At 36.6% G+C, this 20,092-nt stretch overlaps 1 protein-coding gene across 3 annotated transcripts in view; it reads left to right on the top strand.

Annotated features, from left to right (window-relative positions):
- Positions 1–20,092, top strand: part of LOC114047035 (F-box/WD repeat-containing protein 2) — a 34,838-nt gene that overhangs the window by 5,045 nt on the left and 9,701 nt on the right. The window contains exons 1-3 of one of the 3 annotated variants that reach the window (XM_027867697.1): positions 1,780–1,864; positions 11,529–11,659; positions 12,730–12,881. In XM_027867697.1, coding sequence (XP_027723498.1) covers positions 11,559–11,659; positions 12,730–12,881 — 253 coding nt within the window. In that variant the 5' untranslated portion in view covers positions 1,780–1,864; positions 11,529–11,558. Of the gene's footprint in view, positions 1–1,354; positions 1,865–11,528; positions 11,660–12,729; positions 12,882–20,092 lie in introns of those variants that run through there. The other 2 variants (XM_027867696.1, XM_027867698.1) reach the window with 2 other exon arrangements.

Here is a 20,092-nt window from a genome sequence, read left to right as displayed (position 1 = left end):
ATCTCAGGCTCTTAGGCTTTCTGATAGATTGTGTTTGTTTTATAGCGACTAGAAACTGTTCAGTTGCTCCTGCTAATTAATCAGACTTCTTATTGTCTGCTACTCTTCCTGCTGTGCTTATTAGGAAAATAATCTTAATGAATATGATTAATGTTGTTTAATCAAGCTAAGGGAACAAATTGTGTTCTATTCCTTTTTTTCCCATGGAAGAACTGTGGGATTCAGTGAAAGATGTTTTTCTACTTCACTTGGACAGAAGAGATTTCATATTTTCATAAATAATAGGGCTAAAGTTAGGAAAAATCAGTGGTCAGATTTGGGCAAAGTGTAGTCTGCTTTCCTTACCCTCTCTTTGTTCTTTCTTTGGTATATTTGTTTAGTGATTTTTATAGGGTACTTTCGTATTTAACTTCTAACTTCTTTCTTTGCCTATCCTAGCTATTCTCTGAGCACTTTTCTTTCTCAAAGAGGGGAAAGTTGTCATTTGGTTACATAAATTCATAAGCAACTCCAAACTTAGTATTCTTTTACACTGTAGCTGATTGCAGAATATTCCCTACTTATCTATAGTTCTACTAAGAATACTGAACTTTGGCTGAGGGGATTATCACTCACCAGAGACTATGAGTGGACATTACATTGTAGAAAACTGATAGTAGAGCTCCTAACAAACTAGGACCCTGAGGTGTGGACTACATATTGTTTATATTTTTCTTGCCTTGAACTTAGTTAAGTACATATTTCCTGCTTCAAATAGTTGTTCAGTTGCATTGAGTTGGGCAGGGTGTTTGTACTAGTGTGGTTGTGGGTTTGGCCTTTGTTGCTTTAACTACACTTTTTCTGAAGATGTTAGTAATAATATTCTTTGTGATCATTGTATCTATCACCTTTTGAGATTTTAGCATCTGCATCTAGTATCAAGGGATTTAAAATACTTGTGATTGTTGTGGCATGCCATTAAGCAAATTAAATTTTGAAATGGATTTTCCAAGTGTTCTTTTATTCAGGTAATATGTTTCAGGCTAGAACTATTTGGTAATAACTGAATACACTGTAAATTTTTTACATTGAAGATGCATGTGGCATGTGTTAATCTCATAATGGTAGAGTAAGTTAAAGTGACTGCTACTTGAAAAATCATATTTTGTTGAAATGTGTATAAATAAATGTATTTTCTATGCATGGAGATAACTAAGATATTTATGTTGCATTGACTATAAAAGTATAACATATTAACTGTTTAACATGATAAAAATAATGCCAAAATTGATACTAATTTATAATATGTTTTTTAGCATTCATACTTGTACTGTCTTTTTGAGCAGAACTAATACGATATTTTGATGTGCCACAGGTAAATTTTTCCATAACCTTATGGAGAGAAAGGACTTTGAGACATGGCTTGATAACATTTCTGTTACATTTCTTTCTCTGACGGACTTGCAGAAAAATGAAAGTCTGGATCACCTGATTAGTCTGAGTGGAGCAATCCAGCTCAGGCATCTCTCCAATAACCTAGAGACTCTGCTCAAGCGAGACTTCCTCAAACTTCTTCCCCTGGAACTCAGTTTTTATTTGTTAAAATGGCTCGATCCTCAGACCTTACTCACATGTTGCCTCGTCTCTAAGCAGTGGAATAAGGTTATAAGTGCCTGTACAGAGGTATGGCAGACCGCCTGCAGAAACTTGGGCTGGCAGATAGATGATTCCGTTCAGGATGCTTTGCATTGGAAGAAAGTTTATTTGAAGGCAATTTTGAGAATGAAGCAATTGAAGGACCATGAAGCCTTTGAGACCTCATCATTAATTGGACACAGTGCCAGAGTATATGCACTTTACTATAAGGATGGACTTCTCTGTACAGGTAGGTAATGTAGTGATTTGATGAATATGATCTCAATTCTATTTTTCTTTGCTCCGTTACATTGTAGATTTTTAAATAATCTTCCTCAAAATTGTGGTTTACAGGTGCAGAAATTTTCTCCTACTTTGTCCTTTTACTACTATGGCCTGTTGCTAGAGATAAAAAGAAAAATATCTCCTCCACCCCCCATTCTGATGAGTGGAAATCTTTAGAAATTGTTGAGATCTGACACTAAATGGAATGGAAGCCAAGTTATTACATAACTCTCCCTATGCTGGTTAGTGGCAGGAATACAGAACTTCACTTGATTAGCCTTGTGACACATGGGTTCAAGAAATTGACTTCATAAATGAAATATGGGGGAGACATGGTTAGATATCAGTTTTTTTAAAAAATCTGGGAGTTTAAATGAAGTACAAGCTCAGTGAGTCAGCCTGGGAGTTGGAAGCTGGGGAAAAAAAAACCAACAGATTTGATCTTGAGCTTTGTTAAGGTATATCTTGAAAGAATAGGGATGTCGTCTCACTATATTCTGCCTTTGGCAAACCATGTGTGGAGTATTGTTTTTAGTTCTGGACAACATATTTTAGGAGGGGCTAAATAAAATGGGAGAAGATCCAGAGGAGGGTAGCCAAGATGAATTTGAATCTGTGATATTTGAAGGTTAGTTGGAGGAACTGGGGATGTTTAGCCTGGAGAAGAGAAGGCTAAAGCCTTGTGGTACTTGAAAGGTTGTCTTGTGGCAGAGATGTTAGATTTTAGAGTTAGAGGTCAGAGATGTAGAACAGGAAGGGAGGTCATCTCATCCAGGAGTTATTAACCTGGATTCCGTGAACTTGTTTCTTAAGATTTTGATAACTGTATTTCCTTATTATTGGTTTCCTTTCTAAGATGTGCTTTATTTTATGCGTTTAAAATGTTCTGAGAAGAATCTATCAGCTTTGCCACATGACCAAAGGCATGTGTGACACAAAAGGCTAAGAATCTTGATATGGTTCAATCTCACTTTATAGATGAGAAAATTAAGGCCCAGAGAAATGAAGTAATTTGTAGAAGGTCACACCAAGATTAGGTGGCAGAAATGAAATTTGAACCCAAGTCTTTGACTCTCCACCATTGCTCTTTGCATTGGACCATGATGACTTATTTTGTTGGCCTCAGAAGGCAGAAGTAGAAGCAATGAATGGAAAGTTGCAAAGAAGCAAATTCAGCCTTGATGCAAATAAAAACTTTCATTTAATCTAGAGATACCAAAAAACGTTATGAGTTGCTTTGGGAGGTAATGGGTTACCTCAGCCTTAAGGCTTCAAGAAAAGACTTGGGTGTCATAGAGAAGGTTCTTCTAGAGTATATATGAGTTGGACTAAGATGGCTGCTGAGGTCCCTTTCAAATCTGAAATTCTGTGATTCCTTAATTTTGAGCAACTAATTTAACCTCTTTGTGCCTTAGTTAAAAAGTTTATCTCTCCCACGGCCTGGTCTAGTTCTCTCCCCACTGGATGCTTGGTAAGTGTTTGTTGAATTGCTTTATGAGAAAAATGAGCTAGTGGGCTCGGTTATTTCTAAGACCCTTTTTCAGGGCTAGCAGCTCTCTCCCATGTCTGCTAGGATGAGGGATTAGAGGCTAGAAAGTAGGATTTTTCTGTTTCCACTGACTTCCAGCACGTCTTTGATATCCTTCCCATAACAGTTTCATGTTCCTGTTTGGTCATGTCATTCTCATGCTTGAAAAATATCTTGATGCCTAGTGTTTAACCTCTTATTTTTGCCTGGCATTGAAGGGCCTCTTCATTGTGACACTATTGGATATCATATTACTTCCCTCGGAGCAATCTCTATGGAGTCACACTGGACTACTTTCTGGCCAGGGAACATGCCTGTACTTTTCTCCTCTGTGCCTTGCTCACCCTTTGCTTTGTTTTGCCTGAAATAGCTTCCCTTTCTTTCTTTGCCTGTTGAATTCCTTCCCATCTTTTAGCCCATCTCATTTGCCATGAAACCTTCCTTGATCCTTCTTTCAACAACAGTATTCTTCATATAGGTATAAAGTAGCTACACTTTTTTGTATCCCTCTATTGTACTTTAATATGTTTTTATGTATTATGACTATCTGTGTAGATTTTTAAATTCATATAGTCATACTTAAACCTAAAAAGGACATTAAAGTTCACCTGGTTCAGCCTCCATGTTTTACAGTTGAGGAAACTGAGGCTTAACAAGGTAAATGGACTTGCTGAAGTTCACATGACTAGTAAGAGGCCAAGTCAGGATTTAAACCCAGCCCCTTTACTTTCAAAGTTACTCTTTCCACTGTATCACTCTTATCTTTTTGGACAGAAAAAAAAATTGGGGGTCTACATGACTGATATCTGTGGTAGAGCATCAAGTATGTTAAACTTTATATGCTATTGAGCAATATTGCTAAAGGGCTGATATTTAGAGAGCAGGACATGACAAGTGACCACTTGTATTAATAAAAAACCTGGGCACGGGAATACATGAGGTTAATAGTGATGAGGGGAAGAAAAAAGAGGGTGGTGTGGAATTTTAGAACAAATTAAAATTCTTATTATTTTAACTTCTGTTTCAGTGAACCAGTTTATCATATGCTTTTTTTCCCCCATAAATAGTATTTTATTTTTTCCAATTACATGTAAAGATAGTTTTCAACATTCATTTTTTAAATAAGATTTTGAATTCCAAATTTTTCTCCCTCTTTTCAATGACAGGCAATCTGATATAGGTTATACATGTGCAGTCATGTTAAACATATTTCCACATTAGTCGTGTTGTGAAGGAAGAAACAGAACCAAAGGGAAAAACCATGAAAAAAAAATGAAAATAGTATGTTTCAATCTGCATTCAGATTCTGTAGTTCTTTCTCTGGATGTGGATAGCATTTTGTGTTACGAGTCTTTTAGAATTGTCTTAGATCATTGTATTGCTAAGAAGAGCTAAGTCTATTATAGTTGATCATCATACAGTGTTGCTGTTACTGTGTGCACAATGTTCTCCTAGTTCTGCTCACTTCATTGAGCATCAGTTCATGGAAGTCTTTCTATGTTTTTCCGAAATCTGCCTGCTCATCATTTCTTATAGCACTATACTATTCCATTGCATTCATATATCATAGTATGTTCAGCCATTCCCCAATTGATGGACATCCCCTCAATTTCCATTTCTTTGCCACCACAGAAAGAACTGCTATAAATATTTTTGTACATGTGGGTCCTTTTCCCTTTTTTGTGATCTCTTTGGGATACAGACCTAGTAGTGGTATTGCTAGATCAAAGGGCATACCCATACATATACGCACAGTTTTATAGCCCTTTGGGCATAGTTTGAAATGGCTCTCCAGAATGTTTGGATCAGTTAGTTCACAACTCCACCAGCAGTGCATTAGTGTCCCAGTTATCCCACATCTTCTTCAACATTTGTTATTTTCTTTTTCTGTCATATTAGCCAATCTGATAGGTGTGAGGTGCTACTTCAGAGTTATTTTGATTTGCATTTCTCTAATCAATAGTGATTTAGAGCATTTTTTCATCTTCATACACTTTTAAAAGTCACAGAAGACACTGACGTAAAATATTTTAATGAACTGGCTGAGTATTAAAATTAAAGGGAGTATTCCTTAATATAGCATATGTTCATTAGAAAATGGTATTTAGGGTACAGCCAGCAGTAGCATTTCTAAACCACATTAAAATATCAGCTTTTATGATGTGACTATGCTTTTTCATGGTCCTACAAGGATACAGCAGTAATAAATGAGAAAGAATGTTTGACCTTTCCCCAAACTTCTGTGTTAATCCAAGCCATAGAGCAGAGATTATTAACCTTGGATTTGTGAACTTTAAAAATACACACACACCCCTATACCCATAAAACTTTCAGTGTAACTGAAAGCCTATGTATTTCATGCACTTAAAAGCATTATTTGGGGTGAGGGGAGATCCATAGGTTTTACTAGACTGCCAAAGGGATCCATGGCACAAAAGTTTAAAACCCCTGCCACAGAGGGGCTTCCGAGTCTTTCTGATCCTAAAAATAAAACCAGAAAATCGTCTGCTTGTCCTTTTCTCTCTCCTTCTTCCTCTCTCTCTCCATTGTTTTTTGTTTTTTTTTTTCCAGTCACGTCTGACTTTTTGTGACCCCATTTGGGGTTTTCTTGGCAACAAAACTAGAGCATTTAGTCATTTCGTTCTCCAGCTTATTTTACAGATGAGGAACTGATACAGTCAGGGTTAAGTGACTTGCCCAGGGTCACACAGCTAGTAAGTATCTGAGGCTGGATTTTAACTCAGGTCTTCCTGATTTCAGGCCCAGTGATTCATCCACTGAGCCACCTACCTGCCCTCTCCTAGACCATAAGCTCCATGTTTTTTGTACATTTTGCAATACTTCTGTTCCTAGCCTATTTATCTGCATAGTAGGTGTTTAATAAATTTTTTGTAAAATGAATGGATGAGGGAAGGTTAAATTAGCAAATGGTAGGACTTTTAAACCGTTTATGGAAATGGGCCCCTTGATTTGAAGGGACATATTGACTTGGTGTCTTATCATCTAGAAGCCTGATTATTCAAACATAATAATGCTGCCTTTTATAATGTAAAATCATGACACAGACTCACCATCTGGACACCATATATTCCAAATGACTTTTCTTTTATATTTTTGATGCATGTAGGTAGATCTGTCTACATTCTTATGACCAATGACAGGCAGTTTTTGAAGAAGAGGGGTTCAGTTTGATGGTGGGACCACATGGAACTTTGGTGTCATTGAGATAGCATATTTTAGTGGATAAGGCCTTGGATTTGTAATCAGAAGACCAGGATTTGAGTCCAAGCTCTGCCACTGTCTAGCTCTGTGACTATGTAAGTCACTCAGTATTTAATATTGATGAATCAATAAGACAAGCAGTGTGATAAAATGGATAAAAACCTGAATTGGAGTCAGGAATAAGTAGATTCAGATCCTTTTTCTGGCACATTTGACCCTGGGCAGGTCATTTAACTTCTCTGAACCTCAGTTTTCTTATGTAAAATGAGGATGATTATACCATAGTACTTACCTTACAGAGTTGTTGTGAGGAGTATATGAAGTTAGATATGCAAAATTAAAGTGCTCTATATAAATATCATTGTGACTATTCTTAATGTTTCTTAATCACTTTCCTGACTTACAAAACAGGGGTAGTATTAATTTGTGCATGACCTTCCTCAATAGGTGGTTGTGAGCAATATGCTTTATAAACTTCTGCAAAAATGTGTTCTATTTACTAGCATTACACTCTAACCCAGGGCTTCTTAAATTTTTTTCCATTCCTGACCTTTTTTGAGTTTCTGCAGCGTTTGTTGGCGTTGCATGGCCTGAGAGCATATGCAGTGCAAAGTATTGCATGCCTTGTGTTCAGAACCAAGGCTGCAGTGAAGTTGGGTGATGCCACACTGGCAAGAGCAGGGAAACACCTTCATTTTTAATTAAATTTTGGTTGTTGCATGTTCAGAAACCTTTTACTGTTGCCAAATTTTTCACCACCCCGTATGGGGTTGTGACCCACAGTTGAAGAAACACTGTCTAACCAACTGAGCTAACAAGTATTTCCAGTTGCCTCATTATTTTTTAACTACCAGTTTGATTTCTATGCTGCTAGAGCATGCTAGTGTGGTGGAGTGGAAACAGGGCCAGATTTTCGACCAAAAGCTCAGGTTCAAATGTTGATTATGCCATTTAGTAGCTGCATGAACTCTTTAAACCTCACTTTTCTCACCTATCAAATGAAGAGTTGGATCAGAAGATCTCTAAGGTCTCTCCTAGCTCTAAGTTTTAAGATTTAAGTCTCTTTTTTTTTTTTTTCTGTTCTTGGTAGAGAGTTGGGAAGGGGTGGGGATGGCATTATCCTGGTAGTTATAGGTGTGTACATTGAATAACATGCCTGAGTATTTCAAATGAAGAAAAATCTGAATGTAATAAGTATTCATTGGGCCAATGACTAGCAGTCCTGTGTTCTAGAGTAATACTTGTATGCATTTTATCTTATCATTCAGTGATAGTTGGGGAGTTTTTACTGTGATTGTTTTGTGGACACTTCTTAGAAGGAATACAGAACAAATTAAAAGAAATAGGCTTCCTCTGCCTCTTAGGTCTTAATTTTTTAATTGGTAGTAGAATCCTATTTTTTAGGCCCAGATCCATATCTTGATCTGTTTGTTAAGTGAACCTTGGAGTTGTTTTAGGTTAAGTCTGCTACATTGGTTCTCTTTATTTATGTTCTTTACTTTTTCTTGCTTATGTTACAGCATTTATTCCTTTTTGATATTTTTATTAGTATTGAAGTATTATTTGCATTGTGCTTTCAAAGTAGAATGAGATTTATAAGATATTTAATTTTATTTCTGACTTCTATAAAACCAGTCAACTCATATTTATTGAGTACCCAGAATATTTAAAATGATTGATTTGTAGTGTCATCTCTGCAGATGAAGAATCAGTTTTGCTTTATGTAGCTGCATGAAGAAATAGAAAGAACCACTGCATTGGGGATCAGTTATCCTAGCTCCCATTCTGACGCTCCCACTAACACGTACTCCATTATATTGGGCTAATTACTTCACCTTTCTTGGTCCCAGTTTGCCTTATCTATCAAAGAAGTGATCTCTCGGAGTCTGAATTGAGTACTAATATGCCTGACTGTTTCAGGTGATCAAAAATCGAATGTAATACCTGTCCAGCAGCATGTCCCTTCTAGTTCTGGCGTTCTAAAATTTGTTAATGCACATTTATCTAGCACTTTAAGGTTTAAAAATAGTTCTCTACAACAGCCCTACATTGTAGGCCTCTAGGTCAACCTCATTTTACAGGTGAGGGAACTGATGCTCTAGGAGGTTGTGGCCTACTCCAAGTAACACAGTTGTTAGGAGTTGAGGTTGACTTGAAATTCATCTGGACTCTAAGTCCAGTGCCCAGTGTTTCTGTATGGGTTCAGGAGGAAATGAGACTGAGAATAGGGATGTCTAGCCAAATTAGTGGTATATGCAGATTTTGCCACTGCAGAACAGAACTTTCCTGAACTCTGACAGTCATTTTCTGTATCTTTAGGTCCTCAAATTGAAAAGCTGACATAACTTCCTCCTCTGTGAACTAGTTTAAATATGAATTAAATTGGGACAGCTTAAGGTAGCAGTAAGCCCAAACTAGAAACAAATTATTTTCATTCTTGTTTATTCACACAGATATACACACCCAGAATACTTTCCGTTTACAAAGGTATTCTTCCTTTACTTTACAAAGCTATTCGTCCTTTACGAGAATCTGGAGATACAAACTAAAAAATGAAAAATGATCTTTACCCTTAAGGAACTTAAATTTTACTGGTGGGATTCATCATATACACAGAGAAATAAATAGAACATAATTTAAGGAAGAAGAGAAAACTAACAACTAGAGCAGGCATTTTTTATTTTTAACTGTACTTTCCCCCTCCCCCCAAACACACTAATTAATAGTATTTTATTTTTCCAATTACATATAAAGATAATGCCTAACATTAATCTGATAATTCATTGTATTAGAAATATTATTAGAAAAGTGAGGTCTTTTTTTATTCTTTTGGGTTATAAATTTAATTGTTAAAAGACTCATGCAAATATGTTCAGATTGACAACTGAGCAAGAACTTAATATCTGTAAGACTTCAAAACCTAGCCCCATGCTCAGGTTAAAGTAAAGTGATTTGATTTTACTTGAGAACTAGAAATTACAAAAGGAAAACATTGTTTACCCATTGTACCACATTGTCCTAAGAAATTCTGCAGCTTTGGTTTTAGTCTCCTACAAGTAAGGTTAGGTAAGTTTCTGGTAGTTGTGGCCACCCACCTTTCAGGATAGTTTGTAGGAAGTCCATGTTATACATCTATCACTATATAAATATTGGTTATGGTGATCTGTGATTATGATATAGTATCTTAAATGTTTTCTTGTGTCATTCAAATTGAGAATTACGTAATTAACTACGTCTATGAAAACTCAAACGTTTCTGCCTGAGGAAAATGAACCACACCTTGCCAGCATCAGATCAAACTCCTTAAGCTTTTTGTCTGGGCTAAAAACCAGTCCGTCAACTAGAATCTTATAATATTTAGCCAAGCACACTTTAAGCTAACCTGATGATAATAGCTGTGAATTCAAACTCGTAAAACTTTATATGTATTTTTTAGTATTGTTAATGTAAAATTAAATACATGCCTATATTGTGAAACTTGGTAACATCGGCATAATAATAGATTTTCTTGTAATTTGGGTGCTACCGTCAGGTTGTAAATTCGGTGTTAAGAGTATTTTATTTTAGTCGGATTGCAATGATTAAAAAAAAATCTCTTTGTTGTTTCATCTGATAAGATATTTTGACATGGTTATAAGTTTGTTTCCACTCTGCTGGTGACATGTTGTAAATTCTATAATGCTTAAACCTAAGAGCTACAGAGGTGAAAATACCTACCATCCCTAATTAAAATGAGAAAATTCATAGATCAGTTTTATGTAAGTTCCATTTAAATTTGTTAAGAATGATTTTCTGTATAAAGTAATTTAGTGATGCATTTGACTGAATTGAGGTAACCTGACTAGAAATGGGTTTTGTTTCATGTTTCAAATCCATAATATTGTTTATGATATCGTGCAGATACACTTTTAGGAACATAACTTCTTCTTTTCTAATTTGGATGTTGTCACATTATGAAGTGAACAGTTAAAGGAAAGAAAATGGTTGCAGTCATTCAATTTTGCTATTTATGGAAATTGTAAGATTATTGGTTAAGTTATTAAGGGTTATGATAAGACCAGCTGGAATGGTCTGTACTGAAGTTAAATTGTAACCACTTAGTCTTAACAAAATCCCAGTTTTAAAGATTTATTTTCGCTTTAAGGATCGAATAAGAGATATTCAGTTTAGGTTTCCAGTTATATTACTTCATGAAAATGCAGTGATTATCTTTTTTACATCAGGATTATTTTAAGCTTTTTTTGAGAAAGAGAAATACTAGTAGAAAGGAATTAAGTAAAAATCTTTTGTGTGATTTTTAAAAGGTCTGATAAGTTTTATCTGTTAACCAATTTATTGCCAACGACTTACAAGCCTTTCTTTGATTAGTGGGGCCTTTGCTATTTGAGGTAAAGCCTGTTGGGACCCTGAATCTTCTTTTTGAGCTTCATTTTTAGTATTGTTTGAATGTTCCACTGCTTCACAAAAAATGCCAGCAGCTCAGTGGGAGTGACATTTGAGATCTAAGGCCAGTGGGATATCTGTCCCTGGTAATAAAGTTGGGAGGGTGACCTTGGGGAGGCTAAGGTTGGACTCTCTTAATTTATCTTCCCCTACAAGAACTATTCCCACCTGGTTAATTCTGAAGTTGGCTGTGTTATATTCAAGTCCCTTATTTTTCTTCTCATAGCAAATCTCTCTAACCAGGACAAGAGAAGTTGTGATTTTTATGATGGAACTCTTACTTTTTTCAATCTGAGACTGTGGTCAGTGCTTGTTCCCAGTGATATATAATAATATAATGATTAATAACTGAATCAAACCAGAGCTATGATTATTGGAGCTTGCTGTTTAAGACCTTATGGGACTATAATTGATATTATTCTGAGTCTGATTCCAGATATGATCATCAAGAAATGCTATTGAGCCAATGATCCATGATGCCAGTAACTCTATGGGGGTGACATCTATGAACTGCAGGTGGAGTTCTCATGGGAAAGGCAGGGAGAACGACTCTTGGCATGGGCTGAGGTAGGATTCTCCTGACTCGATTTCCCCAGTATATTTCCTCTTGAATGGAAAGTTTCCCACCTGATTGACTTTAAGCCTGGCCATGACATTTTCTCAATACAATTGGCTACCTATATGACTCTTACCTGGAATTAACATGAAATTAGGGAAGCATTTTTCCCTTACTATAACTATGTCCCTATTTTCTTTTTATGGCAGATTTCTCTTAATAATGACTGGTGATCAGTGTGAATATTAAATCTTTATCTCATAGGCTAAGACTAGCGTGCTTCCGAGCTACTATAATAAGGTACAGGTATTAGAATTTTAGTCCTTTCTATATTCTAAACAATCAAGTACATGAATTTGGTCTTGTCATTTCCCTATTAGTAGTTATATCTTCCTGTATAAGATAAGGTCCTTTAATGTCTCACAATGGTATGAGGATAAATAGGCAGTGATGTAAGGATTTGTGAAGCCAGGATATAATTCTATTATTTAGTGAGGTTAATATCACAAACGTTTTCAGTTCTGTGTTAAAGAAAAGAATTTCAGCACAATCTTAATAAGAGTGACTTGTAGTCTATCTAAGAGACACTCAGTTTTACTCAGATTATTCATTTGAATATGGTTAGTAACTGAAAATTATAACATTATATATATTATATAACATTATAATATAAAATGTTTTATTATAAACAACTTATTTGATATGCAGTTTTATAATTGATTACTCCGTGTATTTATACATTCCACCCCATAACCTTTTATTACAATTGAAGATAAATTGGCAGCTTTTAAATGAATTCATTTTTGTATTAGAGGTCATCTTCTTATAAAAAGAGTTCTGTTATTAGTTCCTTAGCAGAATCTTATCCTCCTAAGGCAGAGTGTGGGAGTAGGGAGAGAATGAGCAGCTAAAAGTAAAGCGCTAGAGTAAATAACAAAATAAATAGAGTGAAAATTTTGGTTTTGGTGACAATTTTATTTTAAAAAAATAATAATATGATTAGATAATTATATATGCCAGATTAAAAAATTGGGTTCAGAATTTTCTAATTTTTCAGTTGTTATTTGAATTTCTTAAATAGATCAACATTACAATTTGCTAACCTACATCACAAGACAATTATAAGCAATGAACTGAAGTTCCTTCCCTTTCTGGGACTTGAATCTGAGGTGAAGAATGAAATAGATGAACACCAGAAGTTAAATGATGGTGGAGTCAATGCCAATTTAAAAGGTACTTTTTAGTTTACATAACTACATTGGCAAATATCAAATTCTTAACCAAAAGGGCTCATTCTACAAGTCAGATGCTCATAGATTCTTTTAGATTCCCCCTTCAACCTGATGTTAGTAGTGTCCAAATACCTGATTTAGATGAGGATAGGAGAAATAAGACGTATGGGAAAATGTAAATTCTGTGGTCTAGAGGTTCCTATTTTGGTGTTCTTATTAGAGCTATAAGGTTTGAGCTAACTTGCTACCTGATCTGGTTATTGGCAAAGCAATCTTGAATTATATTTAGATCTATTCTGTCAGAGATTTTAATAGGAAGGGGTATCTCTACAAGTGACCTTAACTGGAGAAGCAAGTCTGCTAGAAGCTGCTCTGAAGCCCTGCTCATTCCAGCATGCCTTAAAGGAGAGATCTCCAGAGGACCAGAGGACTGCAGATGTTTCAGAAACCATACAGCTATATGAGATGAGATATCTGAGCCCTAAGAGATGATGGACTAATGAAATGGACAGTGGGAATGGGTTACTGAGGAAGATTGCACTATTATCATCTGTAAGGTCTGCTTGCCAAAGGGGATTGCCCCCAATGGCTCTTGTCAATGTGTCAGTCTCTATCACACTGTTCACCTCACATCATTCTCCATCATAAGCCCCATAGTTAAAAACTCCTGCTGAAGCATTTGTCATATCAGTTAGTGATTTATTAAGAAGACTGCATCTCTCAAGTGAATCAAAGGATGAGAAAAATTATTTTTTATATTATATTAATAACCAGTTATTAAATTGGGATCCAGGTTTTTCCCCTTTTCTGTTTCCTCATCAAGGCCTAACTCTTGTTAAGCTCTTGTTAAAATCAGTCTCTAAAGGACATGACATTACTCCTAGCTCTCAAGAAGCATGCTTTTCAGTCTTGGGCAGGACCCCACCTAACTTCTATTTAGAGCATAAATATAATCCACTCCATGAGCTCTTACCCTGGGGAAAAGAGTCCTGTCTTTGTAACTTTCCATTAGAGATTAGGGCAGAGGTACGGAACCTGCAGCCTAAAGGCCACATGTGGCCCTCTAGGTCCTCAAGTGCTGCCCTTTAACTGAATCCAAACTTCACAGAACAGGATTTGTGACCTTGAGGCCGCAGGTTCCCCACCCCTGGTTTAGGGTCACCCAGCTCATGAAGGAGAAAAACCAACCAGAGGGGTCTGGAGATGGATTCCCCTCTCCAGACTGCTATAAGCTACTGAGTCTCATAATCAAGCCACATTATCAGCAGAAAGGGCTAAAGACTTCTAACCCATCTCCTCATTAAATATCCACCAATCAGGGTTAATTTTCACTTGTCAGAGGCATTCCCTCTTAGAAAGGTATTTAAGGCTCTCGGGGTCTCCATTGGGGGAGGGGATCTTTGCTTACTGAGAGAAACCACTGACCATCAATTTATTAATTGCCATATAGTCCAACTAATAAATTGATTATTAATTACCCAGAAACTCTGTCTCTTAGGGTTTTTCATTCATTTCATGTCCTGATTCTTCTTCTTTTCTCCCTTTGTAAAACTTCATTTGGTGATCTCATTAGCTCCCATGGATTTAATTACCACCTCAATACTGATGATTCTTAAATCTACCTTTTCCTACCTCAGTCTCTCACCTGACCTCCAGTCTTGCATCTCCAACTGACTTTCACACATCTCAAACTGGAAGTCTCATAGACATCTTAAACTCAAAATGTTCAAAATAAAACTCATTATCTTTCTGTCTAAATCCTACCCCACTTCTACTTTCCCCGTTCCTGTTAAAGGCAATGCCATCCTACCATTTTCTTCAGGCTTACAACATAGGAGTCATCTTGGTTTCTTTACTTTCTCTCCCACACCCCCATATCCACGCTGTTGTCAAGGCATGTTGATTAATATGTTCCCTTCTCTCCTCTGACACTGCCACCGCTCTATTACAAGCTCTTGTTGCCTCACACCTCGTTTACTGCAATAGTCTACTGGTGGATCTGCTTGCCTCAAGTTTCTCCCCACTCCTGTCCAGTATCCATTCAACCACTACAATGATTTTCCTAAAATGCAAATCTGATCATGTTTAACTTCCTCCTTCCCCCCCCCCCCCCAAAAAGCTCCAGTGGCTTCTTATTACCTCCAAAAGCAAATACAAAATGCTTTGTTTGGCATTCAGACCCCTTCATACTTCATAACCCAGCCTCCTCGTACCTTTCCAGTCTTCTTTTACTTTCCTCCCTAGCATGTACTCTTCAATCCAGTGATACTGGCCTCCTGGATGTTCCATGCACTAGACACTCCATCTCTTGTCTTCGGGCATTTTCTGTGGCTATCCCCCATGCCTGGAATGTTCTTCTTTCTCTCTTTGACTACTGACCTCCCTGGTTTCCTTTAAATCCCAGCTAAAATCCTACCTTCTACAGGAAGCCCTCCCTAAGCCTTAATTTCATTGCTTTCCCTCTGTTAATTGTTTCCTGTTCATCCTGTATATAGCTTGCTTTGTATAGATTTGTTTGTATGTTCTCTCCTCCTTTAGATTGTAAGCTCCTTGAGGGGAAGTACTGTCTTTTGACTCTTTTTGTAACCCCCCTCCCCCTCTTTAGCTGAGTGTTTGACAGATAGTAGACACTTCATAAATTTGAATTGTTGAATTAAGTAGGCAGTAATGAATGGGATAGTAGATAGATTTAAGATTGGGTGTGGGGCAGAGAGGATAGTAAAAGGGGTAATCAGGAGTAAGTAGGAGGCATAAAATAGAGATGAGGTAACATGTCCACAGTCACACAGCTGGTTCGTTAGTAGAGTTGGGCATCAAACCTAAATGTCTTTACTCTGAAATTGATAATTTTTTACTTTATCATGTTGCCCCTCGGGTTTGACTCTGATTCAAGGAAAGCTGTGTGTCTTGAACTGATGTTTTATATAAGGGACTGTATTTTTAAATGAAAAATAATTTTCATCATTATGCATTATTCTTCTTTACAAATAATACCAGTCTTTCCATTATCTGCAACTAAAGAACTTGGTTAGTTCTTTTAATAGGAATACTAATCTATTAATTTGTAAACATTGTGGCAAACCTCCATTACTGTCATCTAAGTAGTTGTGCTTTGGGGTACTGAGTGCTTAAGTTCATCTAGTAAGTTGTACTTTCCCTCAGAAATATATTTGTTAGACAGTGTGGTATAGTAGAAAAGGAAGACTTGAATTTGAGTACTCACTCTGCTACTTATTGTCTGTGTAAACCTTGGACAAGCAATGTTGCTATGGGGATGGTGCTTTCCATCCTATAAATATTTTATAAATAGGAGTTATGACCCCAGGGTGGGGGTTGAGTAAATGTTAATATAAGCTTCTTTAACTCATTTGAATCATAGAATAATACACTTAAAGCAAAAAAAAAAAAAAGACCAAAGAGATTGTGTCCAGCCTCCTGATTTTACAGAGGAGGAAACTGAGGTAAAGACATTAAAGAGTCTTTCTCAAGGTCACACATATGGTAAGTGATAGAACCTGGATATCAGTCCAGATTGTCTCACTCCAAATCCAGTGTTCTTTTAAGTCCTAATTATTCTCAAGTTCTCATTAAGCTATAGTAAGATATAAGATCCTTTATCTCTAAAGAACCTAAGTCAAATTAACAATTTTGTCTTTGCCATTTTCATAGGGTTTAGGGTTGATAGGAATCTTAGAAATCATTTAGTCCAGAAAAATGAGTCTCCTGCATTTGACAAATGACACGGCTAGGTGGTGCTGTGGATAAAAGTGCTGGCCTTGGAATCAGAAAGACCTTGAGTTCAAATGTGACCTCACATACTTATTAGCTGTGTAACCCTGGGCAAGTCAGTTAAACCTGTTTGCCTCAGTTTCCTCAGCTGTAAAATGGGAATAATAACAATACCTACTTCACAGGGTTGTTGTGTGGATTAAATGAGATAATATTTGTAAGACACTTAGCATAGTGCCTGGCACATAGCAAGTGCTACATAAATGCTTATTCTCTCTTTCCCCCTTTATAAATGAAGACTGAGACTGAGAGACTTTTTGACTTAGCTGAGGTCACATGAGTATTAAATAGCAGGATCAGAATTTACATTCCAGTTCCTCTGACTCTCTAAATCTAGTACTCTATCAACTGTCCCTGGGGAATATGCCTCATGTCCATTTGGGGTGCTGCCACTCATTTCAGGATGAGTCCATGAAGTTGCACGGGGAACTCTGCTGAAGTCATCTTGGAATTTGAAACTTTCTGGTGACATTATCCACTCAGCTTGGCTTAATTAAGCACCTCTCATATTCTGGGTACATTCAAGGTGCAGGAAGAGATAAAAAGAGAGGTAGTTGAGACATGGTCCCCATCTCTAAAGAAGGGCGTGTCCCAAAATACCTGATGACAGTTACATAAATACACATTAAAAAACCATGTGTGTTTGAGGAGTAGAGTATCATGAGAACAGATGAGGGAAAGATTGTGCAACTATTGGTGATTAACCTCCACACAGATTTACCTTGCTTTATCAAGTTACTGTTTTAGATTCTGGACTATAGAGTAGTAACCTTCACGTGTATAAATATTCACTGTCATAGAAAACTATTTAAAATTACATATTAAGGAAACATGGATTTCAGATATGGACAAATCATAGAATTATAGAATATCAGAGCTAGAATGGGCCTTAGATCACTTGGTCCAAAACTCTTTTACTAATAATTATAATGATGATTTTGGGGGGGTGTACGCTTGACCTGTGATTTCATTGGTATAGGGAATTCCCAGGGAGGGAGCTCCTTCTACTATTACAGATTGGAGCCTGATTTTCAATGAAGAGAGGATTGCCTGGTGCTTGAGGTGTTTAGTGACTTGCCCAGGGTAAGTGTCAGAAGCAAGATTCAATCCAAGTATTTCTGACTCTAAGACTAGTTCTCTATCCATACTGCGTTGCTCCCTGTTCTTATTATGCTAACCACTTATTTATATAGCACTTCAAAATTGGCCAAGCCCCTGACTTAGAGTAACCTTGTGATCTACTTAGTGCAAGTATTCTCCCCTTTTTGCAGAAAAGAAACATAGGTTTTTCTGAGAATTTAAGTGATTTGCCCATGGCTATACAGCCAGTAAGGGTCTGAAATGGGACTTGAATCCTGAGCATTATCTGTAATGGAGAAAAGTTAGAAGCCTTCCTATTAAGATCAGGGTGAAAGCAAAGATGCCTGTTGTCACCACAATTATTCAGTATTGTACTAGAAATGTTAACTATAGCAATGAGAGAAGAAAAAGAAATTGAAGGAATCAGAATAGGCAATGAGGAAATAAAACTTTCACTCTTTGCAGATATAATGATATACTTAGAGAATCAACTTAAAAAAAACTAGGTGAAATAGTTAACAATTTTAGCAAAGTTGCAGGATGTAAACTAAACCCACAAAAATCAGCAGCATTTCTGTATATTACCAACAAAGCCTAGGAGAGACAAAAAGAGAAATTCTATTTAAAACAACTATAGACAATATAAAATACTTGGGAGTCTACCTGCCAAGACAAACCCAGTAACTTTATGAACACAATTACAAAACACTTTTTACACAGATAAAGTCAGGGGGCAGCTACATGGTGCAGTGGATAAAGCACTAGCCCTGAAGTCTGGAGGACCTGAGTTCAAAGCCGGCCTCAGACACATAACACTCACCTGCTGTGTGACTTTGGGCAAGTCATTTAAACCCAATTGCCTCACTAAAAAAAAACAAAGTCAGATCTTAACAATTGGAAAAATATCAGTTGCTCATGGATAGGCTGAACCAATATAATAAAAATGACACTTCTACCTAAATTTATTTATTCCCATACCAGACTACCAAAATATTCTTTTGTAGAGTTAGAAAAAAATCATAAAATTCATCTGAAAGAACTAAATGTTAAGAATATCAAGAGAGTTAATGAAAAAAGGTGTGAAGGAAGATGGCCTAACCATACCATATCTCAAACTGTATATAAAGTGGTAATTATCAAAACTATCTGGTAGTGACTAAGAAATAGAGTGGTAGGTCAGTAGAATAAATTAGGTATACAAGACACAATAGTAAATGACCATAGTGATCTAATGTTTGTTAAAACCAAAGACCACAGCTTTTGGGACAGGAACTCACTTTGATTTTTTTGTTTGTTTGTTTTTTGTTTTTTGGTGAGGCAGTTGGGGTTAAGTGACTTGCCCAGAGTCACACAGCTAGTGAGTGTTGTAAGTCTGAGGCGGGATTTGAACTGTGGTCCTCCTGACTCCAAGGCCAGTGCTCTATCCACTCTACCACCTACCTGCCCCAAGAACTTACTATTTGACACCTGCTGGGAAAATTGGAAAACAGTATAGCAGAAACTAGGTATAGACCAACATTTTACACCATATACAAAGGTAAAATCAAAATGGATACATGGTTTAGACATAAAGGGTGATAACATATGCAAATTGGGAGAGCAAAGAATAGTTTACCTGTCAGATCTATGGAGAAGGGAAGAGTTTATGACCAAATAAGAAATAGAGAACATTACGAGATGTAAAATGGATAATTGATTACATTAAATTAAAAGGGTTTGCACAAACAAAACCAGTGCAGCCGTGAAAAGGAAAGCAAAGGGGGGGGGGGGGGGTGGAGACACTCAGAGGATTTTACAGCAAGTTTCTCTGATAAAGGCCTCATTTCATTAATATAGACAACTAAGTCAAATTTATAATAGTGAATCATTATCCTAATTGATAAATGGTCAAAGGACATGAATAGGCAGTTTTCAGAAGAAGTCATCATTGTCTCCAAAAAATGTCATATGGTCATGAAAAAATGCTCTAAGTCAGTATCAGTTAGAAAAATGCAGATTAAAACAACTGAGTTCCCACCTCACACCTATTACATTGGCTAACATGACAAAAAAGGGAATTGACAAATGTTGGAGGGGATATGGGAAGATTGGGACACTAATGCACAACAGTGAGTTGTGAACCATTCTGGAACATTTGGAACGATGCCCAAAGGGTAATCACATTGTGTATGCCCTTTGATCTAGCAATACCACTTCTATGCATTCCAAAGAGATTTCAAAAATGGGGAAAAGAACCTATTTGTACAAAAAGATTAATGGCAACACTTTTTGTGGTGGCAAAGACTTGGAAACTGAGGGTATGTCCATCAGTTGGGGAATGACTAAACAAGTTGTGGTATATGA

This window comes from Vombatus ursinus, unplaced genomic scaffold (assembly GCF_900497805.2).
Source record: "Vombatus ursinus unplaced genomic scaffold, bare-nosed wombat genome assembly UNPS02014786.1, whole genome shotgun sequence".
Lineage (NCBI taxonomy): Eukaryota > Metazoa > Chordata > Mammalia > Diprotodontia > Vombatidae > Vombatus > Vombatus ursinus.
The sequence above is the reverse complement of the archived record's forward strand: the minus strand, read 5'-3'. Positions and strand labels throughout refer to the sequence as shown.